Source organism: Coenobita brevimanus, chromosome 89 (genome assembly GCF_032717465.1).
Source record: "Coenobita brevimanus isolate Jiangsu-jjx chromosome 89, ASM3271746v2, whole genome shotgun sequence".
In the NCBI taxonomy this organism is placed as follows: domain Eukaryota; kingdom Metazoa; phylum Arthropoda; class Malacostraca; order Decapoda; family Coenobitidae; genus Coenobita; species Coenobita brevimanus.
The window spans coordinates 30,416,779-30,430,923 of NC_137042.1; the positions used below are offsets into that span (position 1 = coordinate 30,416,779).

Here is a 14,145-nt window from a genome sequence, read left to right on the forward strand (position 1 = left end):
GTGTGTGTGTGTGTGTGTGTGTGTGTGTGTGTGTGTGTGTGTGTGTGTGTGTGTGCGTGCGTGCGTGCGTGCGTGCGTGCGTGCGTGCGTGCGTGTGTCCATTCATTTGCTGCCATACATTTATGCGCAATCAATATAAATACAGAGAAATATTTGATAGGTCATAAAGTTAATTACTAAGAAATGTAACTTTCTCAACATGTACACTTCATATACACCCAGATATTTAGTTATGAATGTGCATCTCTTAACACAAAACTCATTATCAATATTTAGAAATTGTGGAATAAAATACTTAAAATACACACTTGAAAGGGATACAAAAACGATGAAGGCAATGTCGTAAATGTATTTTTTCTAGTAAGGTTTAGAAAAATGGAAAAATGTTTCCCATACCCTTTTAGTCAGGCCGTTCTTTTCAGTTGCCAAATAACGCAAGCAGTTTCCAAAAATAAGTGTAATGTTGATGTCCGTACGATGTTGACAGTGTATGAGTCACAACACACACCATGCTTAACTGGAGGAAAATACAGTATGTCACTGATGTCTGTACTGCCTTTGAGTCATTTTACATCTTTCTTCATAAAGGCTATTCCCGCCATTAGTTTCGATGTCGGCAAGGGAGTGTTCGTGATGGGATACTAGGCGGCATTCCCCTGGGATTAGGAGGCTCTTTGGAACTTCTTCCTTACCAGTTTATTTCTGCACATGACACGTTGGTGATTCTCTTTTAAGATGCTTATGTAATTACTATCGATATGAAAGATAATACCAAAGAACAGTAACCCTTTCTGGACGTGAGTACTCTTGACACTTTCGTTCAAGTTGATATACTCAGCTCTGGAGGTATTCTAGTCCTATAAGGACGAAAACTCCAAAAACATTAAATGTTCTTCAGTTACCCTCTCTAAACATGATAAATCTTTAGCCACATCATTTTCAGAGCAACCGTATGACTAACTGTCGTAGGGGTGATTGCCCAAGTTTTAAAGGCTTACGGTGTTATATGTCAAATAAACTGATAAGGGAGAGGTGCTAAGAAACCTCCTATGTCTACGAGAATACAGCTTCTTTTACTCTGAATGATCTTAGGAAGTGCTATAACATTGACGGTGCAGAATCTCGACATTCTTTTTCCAGCTTTTCAGTTCAAGGACGTCTTTTAACAGAATTCTTCCTTACTACCACCAGATATTTTCTTGATGGTTCCCTCACTCCTCCTCTTCCTGGACCGACTGGCAGAGTGAGGCACAGGATGGGGTTGAGCAGGTGACCACGCGGCTGGAACCGACGGGACTTGGGATGATGGTGGCGATGGCTTGGTTCTCTTTCTTGGGCGCGCTGGCTTCCTCCTCCTCGTCGTCCGGCGTGGTGTCCGCCTGGCCGCACGAGGAGCCCATCACGTGTCATGACTCCACCATCTGCGCCACCTCCCGGAACCCACCCAGGAACTTGCCACTCCCGCTGCAGCTCTCCAGGCCTGGCAGACGGAAGGGAAGGGCAAGCTCGAAAGATGTTGCGTTAGTGAGTTTCTATACAAGTACCTTCTCTAAGAATTATAAAATCTTCTGCTTTCTTTACAGTCGGACTACAAAAAAAAAAAAAAAAAAAAAAAAAAAAAAGTATATTAGGAACTGTATTAAAAAAGCACAATTTAGCCTAATACGGAATCAAAAGTAAAACGCGTGTTCTCCCCATTTTAACTAACTTATTGAAGCAAAAGTGAACAACATAGTTATACTGAGTACTGCGGGCCAATCACAATATATTCTGATACTGAATGAGTAGTGAATATTCACTTTCACTTTGGCCAAAAGCATGACACGGACCTGCCTTCCTTTTGGACTTACAAGAAGACAGTGATCCGGGGGAGGACCCTTCACCTTCGTATCGGTAGTTTCTCAGGTCGTCCTGGGATACGACACTCGGCCTTCTCTTCTTGCCGTTGACGCTCTGAACGCTGCGTTTCCTTCGACTTGGAGACGCTGTGATCACTACGCAGCCGTCACCCCTCTCTTCTAAACTGCAAGGGAGCGATGAGCCGTCCACTTGTAGTACGTCAACATCTGCAACAACATGGCACAGTCGATGATCATAGGGGAGAACATGCAGGAGAAGCATGGTGCAAATAGCTAATACACTATGTCATCATTATCAGCGTTAACCGTCCTCTCATTTCTCTGTCAGATGAAGGACGTCTCTTGTATCTTATTCTGGCTAATGGTGGTGATTTTATTCAACACAGGAAGGACGTTCTCGAGCTGAGGGAGTTAAAATTTATGATCATCCAGACATCTTTATCCGCCTAGGGACAGGGTGAGGTTGGGTCCAAAGAGCAAGAAAAAATCTGACTGAAGGAGAAATTAACCAAAAGTCTGCCCAATTAAATGGGTCACACTCATATTTACTTACCACTCAAACCCCTGTAATCCAGACTCCATCCACTCCTCTGATGGAGTTAAAAACAGTTTCAATTTACTCCCTCAGTTCGATACTTTTTTTAATAGTCCACATATCACTCAATGGCTGCATTCAGTTTAGTAAAGAATATCCATGGGATTAAGAAGTTAAAAATGTGATTCTCCCACACAAACTGTACCTGCTATATTTATATTTTTTACCCAGGCTGGCTGCCCATTTGCTCTGGGAGGTTTTTGAATTTGAAGCTCGAGTAGGTTGGGTGTGTGGTTGGGGGGCGGCGACCCCTGGCCCTTGCAGTCCACGGTGCCGCCCTTCACGTCAGCCAGGCTCTTGCGTAGTGCGGCGCGGCGGTGGTGCTGGTGCAGGAGGAAGGCGCACACCAGCACTGCGAAGGGTAGGAAGGAGGGTCACTATACTCTTTTCACTTCAGAAACGTTCGTCAGAGCTCAGAAACTTGAAAAATCCATCCATCCATCCATCCATCAACCATCCAGCCATACATACATACAAAGAAACTCACGCCAATAATGCAGCAGATGGTCATATTGCGAGGGGAAAAAAAAACGTAGGATGGATGATGAAAAGGTAATATGTGAATGAGTCTGAACGCAGGAGGAAGGATGATGAGACAGGAAGTTGGACGAATATGATAAATGGGTGCGTAAGAAATAGAAGCGAGGAAGTTGACGTGGCTGGAAAACTGGCAGTGGGGAATATTAGCAGGATTAAATTATGTGCGAAGGAACATAAAAGAACTTAGCTCCTTGAAAAAGTGTAATACTCTTTTTCATTTATTCTCACTGCCGATTCGTAGCAAAGGGGGAAATTCATAACCAAAGGGATTATTCGTGACCGAGGCGGCGCTCGTATCCAAGGGACCGATTCTAAACCACGTGGCGGATTTGTAACCAAGGGGAAGATTCGTGACCAAGGGGAAGATTCGTGACCAAAAGGAAGATTCGTAACCAAGGGGAAGATTCATAACCAAGGGGAAGATTCGTAACCAAGGGGAAGATTCGTAACCAAGGGGAAGATTCTTAAATAGTGGTAAGATTCTTAACGAAGGAGCTGCTTCGTAAACACGGGGCCGACTCATAACCCCATAAAATTGTCTGGTGTTAGCTTATCTCTTTCCACCCAGGACGATAGTTTAAAAACTGGCTAATGCCAGATTATTTAATTCAGCTTAGGCGACCCCCTCTTAGTACTGAAGGGATTAATGGTGGCTATATCTAACTACTTCAGTTCGAAAAATCCCTCCAAAGCTGAATAAAATCGTCTGAACATAGCGAGAATACAATATAAAAGGCGTCATCGTAGTGAAGGAATTAGTAGTAGAATTACGTGTAGCACCAGGCACAGTACATGTGAAACGTGAACCCAGTGGACAGCAGACCGAAATGTTGTTCTTTTCCAGCAGCCCACCATCCTCCTTTCGAGGGACGGAGAACGGGGTGTTAACGGACGTTTATATGACAAGGCAGCTGGGCCGCATGGCTATATCAGTGTCACCACATGAAGGCGTCCCTCTCCAATACCAGCATGAGGTTTAAATACCTCCTCAAAGCGTTCCCATCATCGAAAGGGTTAACATGCGTCTCTTTTATCTCCATTAACCGGGCCAGCAGTAAGGTGAATTATCCATGCAGAGTCTCAATGACTTTATGGGCCATGCATAAGAGGAACGAGGCGACGCGGAACCGAACGCCGCTGGGGAAGATAAAATGCTCGCTACAAACTAGGCGAATGTCCGCATATATCACTGAAATATCGGTGTTCATAGTCTGCGTCTCTGGAGGCAAATTTAGGGCATCGTGGCACCTACATCGTCTGCATTCTGACGCAAATTGTCCTGTTGTGTAGATTGGGCTGAAAAATTAAGACCATCCCGTTTAATCGGATCACGTTTTGGAGCGTAACGTATTTTAATGGGACAATGTTTTTGTCATAACGTTTTTCAATAAAGCCACTTTTTGGCCATAGCAATTCTTTATGGGGCTACGTTTTTGGTAGAACATTTCTTAATGGGGCCACGTTTTTGGCATAACGTTTCTCCATGGGACCACGTTGTTTGGAATAAAGTCTCGTAAATGGGGCCACGTTTTTGGCATAAAGTTTCTTAAAGGGGCAACGTTTTTGGCATAACGTCTCTCAGTCACCTTCATATACCGGGTACTGAGAAACGGGATGCCCAGAACGAGGCTTAATGCAACAAGTATTCGTAGTAGCCTACAACATTTTATTCATTTCAGAAATGTCCGATTCTAACCTCAGTCAGAAGGGGCCCTGAATGACACGAGTAAGAAAACGAACGTCAGTCACATGTTACCCCTGGCCTGGTGTCGAGCCCCAAGGAAAGGTTACACGGGTTTAGTACATTCAGCTACTTCAACCCAGGCACGTCATTCATATTTTATTCCTGTCCAGACGATGACATTCAGCTTAGGGGAGAGCTCGAGATATGAAACAAGGCTGTGTGTCCAACCCCTCCATTCAGAAAAGCCATTCATAAACTAATAAAGTCATCTGGGGGTAGACGAGTGAAAGGGTTAAGGGTAGGTGACCAGCTTAGGCCCTCGACGGCATAAAAAAAAAATACCCATATCAATCGTACTTCATTCCGTAACCAACCCATACCTCACAGATACTGAAGAAACAAAACAGTAGGATAACTCACAGATGAGGAAGGTGCACCAGACGACGATGGTGACGAGGACCCCGAGGGGCAACTTCAGCGATGTCTCCCCAACGTCAGGCAGGTGGCAGTGCTGGCCGCTGAACCCCGCTGGACACGCGCACACATACCCTGATGGAGACACGATTATTCCAACACTTGTGAGGGGTATTGGTTTCTTCACTGCCTGAGTTTTGTTTTATTTACCCGACTCAAAACACAAACCAGAAAATCCATCCTTGAGACTGCGGTCCTCTAATGTACTCTCACCTCACCTGTTAAAATACGGGAGAGGGGTGAGGAGCTTCTTCATTTTGGATTCATGTGATACTGGTGGGTCATGTGGAAGATTATTATTTTAAGATTATTTCACCTTTCTCTCTGTGAACCTATTGCCTAACGCCGCATGGTCAGAGGGATAAATTACACAAAAGGACCTCCCGCAGAATCTATTCCCTAGTTAGTAACGAACCCTCTTCCCACGATACACCAACCTTCCTCACATACTCTATAGCCTTACCATACCTTACCCTTCATCTTACCTCTGTCTTCCCTCTCCTCCCATTCACCACAGTCTCATACAGTCTCTTCGTTAGTCTCTCTTCTATTCCATCTACAATGCTGAGCTTGATGTGGGTGTCTATCCAGTCTTTAGGGGCTGGTAGATAAAATGAATACCTTGGGAAACACCTATGGAGGAATTAACTGTGGTAACCTGGGCGATGAAGTGACCTTGTACAGTATTCCAGGAGCGTTGATGAATACCCCACCACTGACTCAAACACCTAAGGTTAGCAAGTTATGGAGATGGGCACCATGGCTAAGCGCCTCCTGGTGTCCGCCTCCATCTTTAGCTTAAACACACAACCTCTACACCACGTTCTTCACGCAGCCTTTTATTTGTCCATCTATTTCTTCATGTTACTCCGCAGGCACTTCTGAAGTATCCTGCTTCAGTTCTCACTCTTTATTTCCTCTGTCCCTTATCACCGACCACGCATCAAAACGAGACGTCTGTGTAGGAAGTAATTCACAGTCTGTGTAGGAAGTAATTCACAGTCATGCAAAACTTTCCTCAACAGAATTCAAATCCTCAAACCTCACCTTGCAGCAGCAGGAAACAATTTTGTGCTATTTACAATCAGCAGTTCACTTCCTTACTCGACCAACCCCTTTCTCCCACATCCATTACATTTAATTTTTAACAGCACTTTAACGATTATTCTGCTTAAAAAAAAAGTGTAAGCTCAGGCAGTCAGAATAGTGGACTCAGTATGTTCTCCCCTTCTCCATGTTTACCCCGAAGTACAACTGAGACTTGGATATAAACGACTATTCAGAGGGAAGATTTAGATGAAGCGAGAAACATTCCACTCTATGATCGACAATTCACCTTTAAGAGAGTAATACTGACATCGCACTAGATACAATGTTCTAGATTAAGATGCTGTTGTTCAAAGTGTTTACCTGGCTGAGTGTTGAAGCAGGTTCCTCCACTGAGACATGGCTGCCAGGCACATTCGTCCTCGTCCTCACACGCCGCCCTGCTGTCGCTTAACACACTACCCTCACCACAGCTGCAGCAAAGGACGTGTTAAATGATGCATTATTATTACTATCACTATTATTATTATTATTATATTTTTATTATCGTATTTACTCTTTTCTGCAAAAAATAGGTCAAGGTGTGGCACTGGTAGTACCGAGTTAGCTCTTCTATACCACTGCAGTCAAAGAACCTTACCATGTTGCACATCTTTCAATCTATCTATCAATCTATAACTGTTTACACAGATTTTAATATCGAAATGCAACGTACCCGCAATGATAAGACCTCCAGGTATCGACACAGGAAAAGGGAGGTTCACAAGACACATTGGTGCAGGCAGAGGGGGCGTTACAACCCCGCTCCACTCCCTTGAAAGCACTGGCCTGACCCCACGCTGTGCTGTTCACCATCGGGGGCAGAGGCACGCTGCGCCCGGAGATACGCAGGTCGTCCATGCAACCTGAAGGAAGGTGGATTCGTCACAGGCAGGTAAGATGAATGAATGGATGGAAAAATAGACTAAACAGATACTGATTAATAGAGGACTCAACGGCCACAATAAATTACAGAATATATATATAAAGGTAATCAAGTAAGTCGGTAGGTGCACAGACTGAAAGATATAAAAATATGGAGACGAGACTGTCAGGCAGGAGAGATAGAAATATAAAGATAGGCTATATTAATACAAGCAGATGGATAAGTACACAATATATAGATGAAACAGTCACATTTTCTGTTAACCTCACACATCTTATCCCACGCCATCCATTAACAAAATAGCCAGTTCCCATCTTGATGGAACTGAGGTCATGGGTGAGAGACGGACTGATAATAAGAACGAAAGAAAAGAAAGAAAGAAAGAGAGGAAATCTAGATAGACAGACAAACAAACAGATAAATAGATAAGCTGGAAAGGTAAACAGGTAGATAGAGAGCCAGAAAGACAGATACATAGATAGACAGACAGATAGATAAATAGGTAGGTAGGTAGGCAGGTACGTGCATAGGTAGATAGACAGACAGACAGACAGGTAGCTGACAGATAAACAGACAAAGACACTCAAAGACAGACTGACAGACACAGATCTGGCCAGAGAGAAAAACTAAATGGAAAAACATACATAACTGCAGAAAAAAAAAAAACTAACTCCAAGCTCTCACCCACTTCCTCCCCACTCCACCCACCGTCAAGATAGTCATTCCTGATCTTGAAGGCGGTGATGTCAAGGAAGTCAGGTGAGCCAGCCACGTGCACCCCCTCCTGCTTGTCCACCTGAAGCAGCCCGGGCCCCTCCGTCTGCACCGTGGCGTTGTACAGGTCACCGTCGCCGTCGTCTACAGCCAGTACCATGGAGGACCCGTACCTCGTGTTGGTAAATAATAATAATAATAATAATAACAAGACGAAGAAGAAGATGAAGAATGAAACTAATAATGATGATGATGATGATGATGATGATTATGACTAACGACGACGACGGCTTAAGTAAGGCAAGTAACTTATAAAATACTGTGTAATTCCTTTTGTTATACCCGACTACTTGTACATGTACGATGAGGTACTTTACATTATCTCCTTTGCTAGCGCCACATGATCACATTCTGCTAAGAGAAGGCCCTCTTATACTGAAAAGATTACGTTTGGACCAAGACATTTTTATTGACCTCTAAAACTGATTTCCGACACAGCCTTTCTCGCTCAGCAATAATTCCATGAAGTTGCCTAAGTTTATTGGAAATCATCAAGAGCGGGGAAAATGCTGGCAAATCAAAGGATAATTAATGCCATCTAACACCGGTAATGAGCGGGGTAATGGCGTCGTAATTATCCCTTTCTGCTTGTTAGAGCCAACCTCGTTCGCTAATTAAACCCGGCAAACCCTGCTGCTAATATCAAATGAATTCCGGCTAGCTGCACACGGAAACCTGCAATGTATGATAGAAAACGTACAAGGGAAGATCAGTGGTCCTCTGAGTGGAGAGATATATGAGAACGGAGGTGGGGGGGGGGGCGTGAGTTGAAGGGATGGCGGCCAAATGGGAAATGGCAAAAGACAGCGACATGGAGGCGATTTGTCTGTGGCGATCCCCTTACGGGTTTATGGCGTCTGACAGCAGACACACAGACAGAATGTAACCCTACCCCGTCAAAAAGTCATCATAGCCTGTCCATCAGAGCACCACATCTTACTCGTAAACGGATTCACTATACTGTATATCGACCTAGGTTACGAACACTTACTTTACCATTATGTTGCCTATTTTAGATCACCTGTTGGCAAATAACTCTTCAAGTGGGATGCTGAATAGTTTTTAAAGTATTCTTCCAACAGGGGAAAGGCTCTCTACTACCTTCGCCCCCTCCCCTCCTCCCTCTCTTATGCCTAAACTCAGATTTCATACTGGGTGGCCGAAGCAAAAATTCGCAAAAATTATTCGATCACTGCAATGGCGTGATTTTTTTTTTTATTACCTTTCTGTCCGTCTGTTTTTATCTACTTATATTTTACAATGGAGGTGAGAAAGTGTTCACCCAGAATAATATCTATACCTAAAATGAGTTACATGACGATGAAATATTAAACATAAACCTATCTCTGCACTTGAACAAAAAAAAAGTGCCAAAAAAATAAGCCGGGTCTATCCTCCCCCTGCATGCTTATTGAGATGCAGATGTGTGTAGGTGTGTTTCATTTCACTGGACAAGCTAACGATATATTTCCTGTTCTGTATTTTCATTTTCCTGGTCCTGTACCCCTACCTATCTGCCTCACGTACGAGTATAACAGTTGGAATAAGATGTTAATGCTGATGATGTGACTGTAACATTATTCATAATATTAATGAAATACAAAACAGATTCACAATGAGGGAGGATTTTGATTAGGTCAGTAGATTTTTAAGAGTACATCAGTGCAATAACGAAGCAGTTTTCATGGCAACTAAATCAGAGAGGGCAGCCGAGAGGGAGGGAAGCAAAATACGCGACTCCTGTGAGAGGCCCGCCCCTTCCCCACCTCCTCGTCTCCTCTCCCCCCACACACGAGTACCTGACATTTGTTATCGGTTAATGATATCCAGTTGCGAGCCCTTTGATTCGGAACGTGTTGATTAGGAAGGCTTTATCACACTTAGGGCTTACCGTGTTTTAATTTGTTATAATGGCACTACAACGGGGTATCTCTTGTTAAAATTATTATCGGTGGGATCGTCAGACCGAAAATACAATCTCCAAATAAACCACTGCTACACAAGTGGTCTTTGGATTTGCAACGGGTGATATTGCTAACTTATAATTTCGTGAACATAATACTTCTGAAATATAAATACTTTTACATGCACTATAAAGTTTCGTCCATACGACATACTGTGTTTATGTAGGTATACATACAGAACCCGAATTAATGGAAGATATTAAAATGTCACGCGTTGTGCTAAGGTAAAGAAAGGTGAATTAATAATAGTGATGCAACTTTACTGGGGACTGTACAGTACACATATTTATTACATTAATCTTTTATAAAATGCAACATAAAAGTACCAGAGCCGGCAACTTTCAATTAAAGGTATGATTGATGTCACTGCTAGATTATGTTGATAACAGACGTTTTATACAGCAACCACTATCAGCATACTGAGAGGCATACCGAATGACAAACTGCTGGGTTTGAATCAGTAAAGGTTTTTGTTATGCCGTAGAAATAATATCGTGCAATGTTTATCGTACTAAGTGTGAACATGTGTTGAGTGTACAGGCAGTGAAATCTGAAGTTATTCATAGGTTCAGTTATACATGAACAATGTATTTTCAAATATTTCAATATACAGTATTTAGTAACTGAGTAACAAAGCGTTTAGTTCAGTTTAATTTCGTATTATTTAAATTATAAGTGGTAAAGTAAATTAGAATTGCCACTTCTGGAAGAGGACATAAGGAATTATGTTGCACAGTGCTAAGTAGGAACAAAGATACTGATCTGTTGGCTGAGCAGACGCTGGGTGTGGATACTCAATGAGCAGAGGAGACATACTGTAGTCAGAGTGACATACTGTACAGTCAGTGAATACAGGTGACATACTGTAGTTGTATTCAGTCTTTCCTTCAGTTGTACTGAAACCATATGCAAAACCTACTGACATTTTGCGAAACTAATCAGCAGCAATCAAATGCATTAGAATTTTTGCATCATTGAACTGGGACTCCAGATATGAAATAACAACTGTCTGGGATTACAGAGCATACAGATGCCTGTAGGGTGTGCCAGTCAACCGTCGTCTGAGAGTGGGTTCCGGTCGAGAGAGAGAGAGGTGGGAGAGAACAGTGCAATGAAGAGGCAGAAAGGTGAGAGGTGGCAGCGGATCAAACAGACGGTGAATAGGGAAGAGATGGTGGACTGCGCAGCCGGTGAACTGGGATGAGATGATGGATTGAACAGATGGCGAGGAAGTGAATACCAGAAGGATGTCAACTGCTTAAGAATACCTAGTTGCCTGAAGGTGGTGCCATCGGCCGTCTGTGAGCGTGGCCCGGGCGAGGCAGAGTAAGGACTGTGGTTGTGTGTGGAATTGCAGCACGGCACACAGACGCCCTCTCACCAGCTGCACCGACCAGCTGTCCCGCCCATGCTGCGACGACAACACCACCAGCTCCCCGCGCCGCCTCCACGTCCGAAACCTGTTGGAGATGTGCCATTGGTGCTGAGCTCAGAACCAGGGGTGTGATTCACAAACAAATTTACAAACACGTCCCTAATATATGTCAGATTAACTGCTGCAGAAAACGATGAGGAGAGAAAAGTGCAAAATCTCATAACCCAACTAAACCAAAGGTGCTGCCAATAGCCTACCTGAGTGTGATGGAGGTGGTATATGCGAGGGGCGTGAAGGAGAGGGCCAGTTTGATGTAGCTGTTGGGCAGGAAGGTGGTGGGCGTGGTGGCCGTGTCACAGCCCGGACCCGCCCACCCCGGCTCACACTCACACCGCAGTGAACCAGGCGAACCTTCACACCTGCAAGATGGTGGCAATGCTATGTCGAAAGATGCTACTTAATATTACTTCTGCGTCTTACCTCATGCTATATAGTGCCACTCAGCTCTGAGAGGCGCACTGCAGCTCAGTAGGGGAAACCTTAACACCTGCATGTGGGCAATAACATATTTCTGAGGTGGTTTGGACATGTGGAGAGAATGGAGAATGAAAGACTGACTAAGAGGGTGTATGTAGGTGAGGTGGAGGGAGGGAGAGGGAGGGGTAGACCGAGGATGAGGTGGAGGGATGGAGTTGAGAGGTATATGAGGGAGGGGGGGGTGAGTTGGCGGGAGGGTAGTCAAATGGTGGGTGACAGAGTGACTTGGAGGCGTTTTGTCTGCGGCCACCCTTTGCGGGATTAGGGCGTCGGGCTATAGATAGATAGATGGATAGATTTTGATATTGTTCCTCCCGTGAAATGGTGTGTGTGCATACCTTGCGTGGAGTCCGCAGTGGATGCCAGCGGTGAGACAGTCAGCGGCTGGACACCCTGGGGAGCTCGCCCGACTCAGCACACCCTCACCCAGGTCCACCAGCTGAAGCACAGGAGGAACATGTCAGGATGACCCAATAATGTATTTTAAATATCTTGAATGAAAATCGAGGTACCCCCAAAGGAGTAAAGAAATAGTCGCACAAAATCTGTAACGAAATATTAACAGAACTGTCTTGGTACAATTTGCGTATGTTTCCATTCACGATATTTTTTAAAGAAATGATGGTGACGACGAAGATACATTGTACGTGCAGATAAACTCAGGTGTAGACTTTTTGTACTTATGCACTAACAATAAAAGCTTAGCTGAGGCGAGATATAATGCTGCACATTTTTCTATCTATCTAAAAGTGAAAAGGAAGGACCCATTATTCTTCCGAAAAAACTGAAAAGTACCCAAGCACTTTTTCCGACTCTTAAGTATAACGCAGGCTGAAGGTTTGCCTCCGTGATCTCGTAAGCCGAGGAGGCTTCCTAATACCGCGTCTTTTTCAATTTACTTCTGCATAAGCCAGGTTAATAATATTTTGAGTTTAGAAGAGTTCCCACACCTTTTTCTTTCTTTCTAGCTATTTCTGCATTTGTCATGTCAATAATTTGTAAATTACATAATGTAAACTAAGCTGATACATGGTGTATTACATACACACACACACACACACACACACACACACACACACACACAGCCAATGATACGCTGCTAGGGAACACTCAAGAGAATACGGCCTTAAACTTTTATGATTTGTAAAATATAACGAGATTCTATTCGGAATTTCAACACCATCCCAAACATTGAAAGGAAACTTACAAAAAAAAAAAAAAAGCTATTAAGATGAAGAACTGCTGATCTGTATTTCATGTTCCACAATACAATCAGTAACTACGTAGACACGAGAGATTTCATTATCCTTCATCGTATATTCCATTCATGACTTCAAAATATGGGAGGCTGCCTACACCTATACCCAGTTAATTTTCAGGACACAGTCGTAAGCACGAGACAAGTGGGTATGATTGTACTTGGCGTCGGTGTTAACAACCAGAGCCAAGCGTTCCTATTGCACATACCATTGTTCCAGCTTCATTACGTCCCGTCATAAGTAGCAAATGTACTGTAATGGACTGAGAGCTAATTCAGACATGACACGTGCCTCTGAGTTGGAGTAAGCTTCATGGCACCTATGGCTGTATGGAATAATGGGAGGGTGTATGCATACCCGGAATTTTTTGGTAATCGTTTATGAGGCATCTGTAATGGCTAGATGTGATTAGCCTGCATCCCATATTAAAAAGTCACTATCACCAGTCATTGTCATCATCATCATCATCATCATCATCATCTCGACCTCCTTCCTCATCTTTGCGGTATCCTTTCATGTCACTGCTAATTCAGCCACTTTCATGATATTGGAGGAAGACTAATATGATACATGAGTGCAATTTCGCCTTCCAACCTAATTACTTATAATGAATTTAATTGCATAATCAACCTTCCGGGCTTAGATCTAAGACTGACAGCAATATTCATCTTAATTGAAACAGGAAAACTGAATTATGAGAGCTTGTTAATATAGCCTGATTAATTATTTCCCCAAGTAAATCCATTTCATAAGTGTGTATGCAATAATCATAATCCACACCTGCTTACCTTTCTCCTACAATAGAAGGAAACTCACCCCTGTCTCTCCTTCTCTTCCTGCTTGTTTCTTTCATTTCGTCCTTTCCTTTCCTTCGTCCGTCGTGTCCTCCCACTTTAAACGAAGAAGCGTTGGTGCTAAGGAATTAATGCAGGCAGCAGTATGTGTTCACCTCCACAGGTTGACAAGAAAACCCCTTCGGTATACTGCTTCAGTATGGTGACGATTTCTAGCTGTATATTTTCGATGTTACCAGACGATTTTCTCAATATAAGAGCGCCCTATCGAACAGAAGAGGTCATGGAGGCTATATCTAACCCTTCCAATTGGGAAGG

The 14,145-nt window shown here is 43.5% G+C and overlaps 1 protein-coding gene across 1 annotated transcript in view; it reads right to left on the minus strand.

Moving 5' to 3' along the window:
- Positions 1-1,363: 1,363 nt before the first annotated feature.
- Positions 1,364-14,145, minus strand: part of LOC145411377 (putative neural-cadherin 2) — a 42,511-nt gene continuing 29,729 nt past the window's right edge. The window contains exons 15-24 of the mRNA XM_080281408.1: positions 12,113-12,213; positions 11,495-11,656; positions 11,131-11,322; positions 7,833-8,011; positions 6,915-7,104; positions 6,563-6,672; positions 5,099-5,227; positions 2,600-2,806; positions 1,851-2,066; positions 1,364-1,480 (exon numbers count right to left, since the gene is read on the minus strand). Coding sequence (XP_080137534.1) covers positions 1,407-1,480; positions 1,851-2,066; positions 2,600-2,806; positions 5,099-5,227; positions 6,563-6,672; positions 6,915-7,104; positions 7,833-8,011; positions 11,131-11,322; positions 11,495-11,656; positions 12,113-12,213 — 1,560 coding nt within the window. The 3' untranslated portion in view covers positions 1,364-1,406. The remainder of the gene's footprint in view (positions 1,481-1,850; positions 2,067-2,599; positions 2,807-5,098; positions 5,228-6,562; positions 6,673-6,914; positions 7,105-7,832; positions 8,012-11,130; positions 11,323-11,494; positions 11,657-12,112; positions 12,214-14,145) is intronic.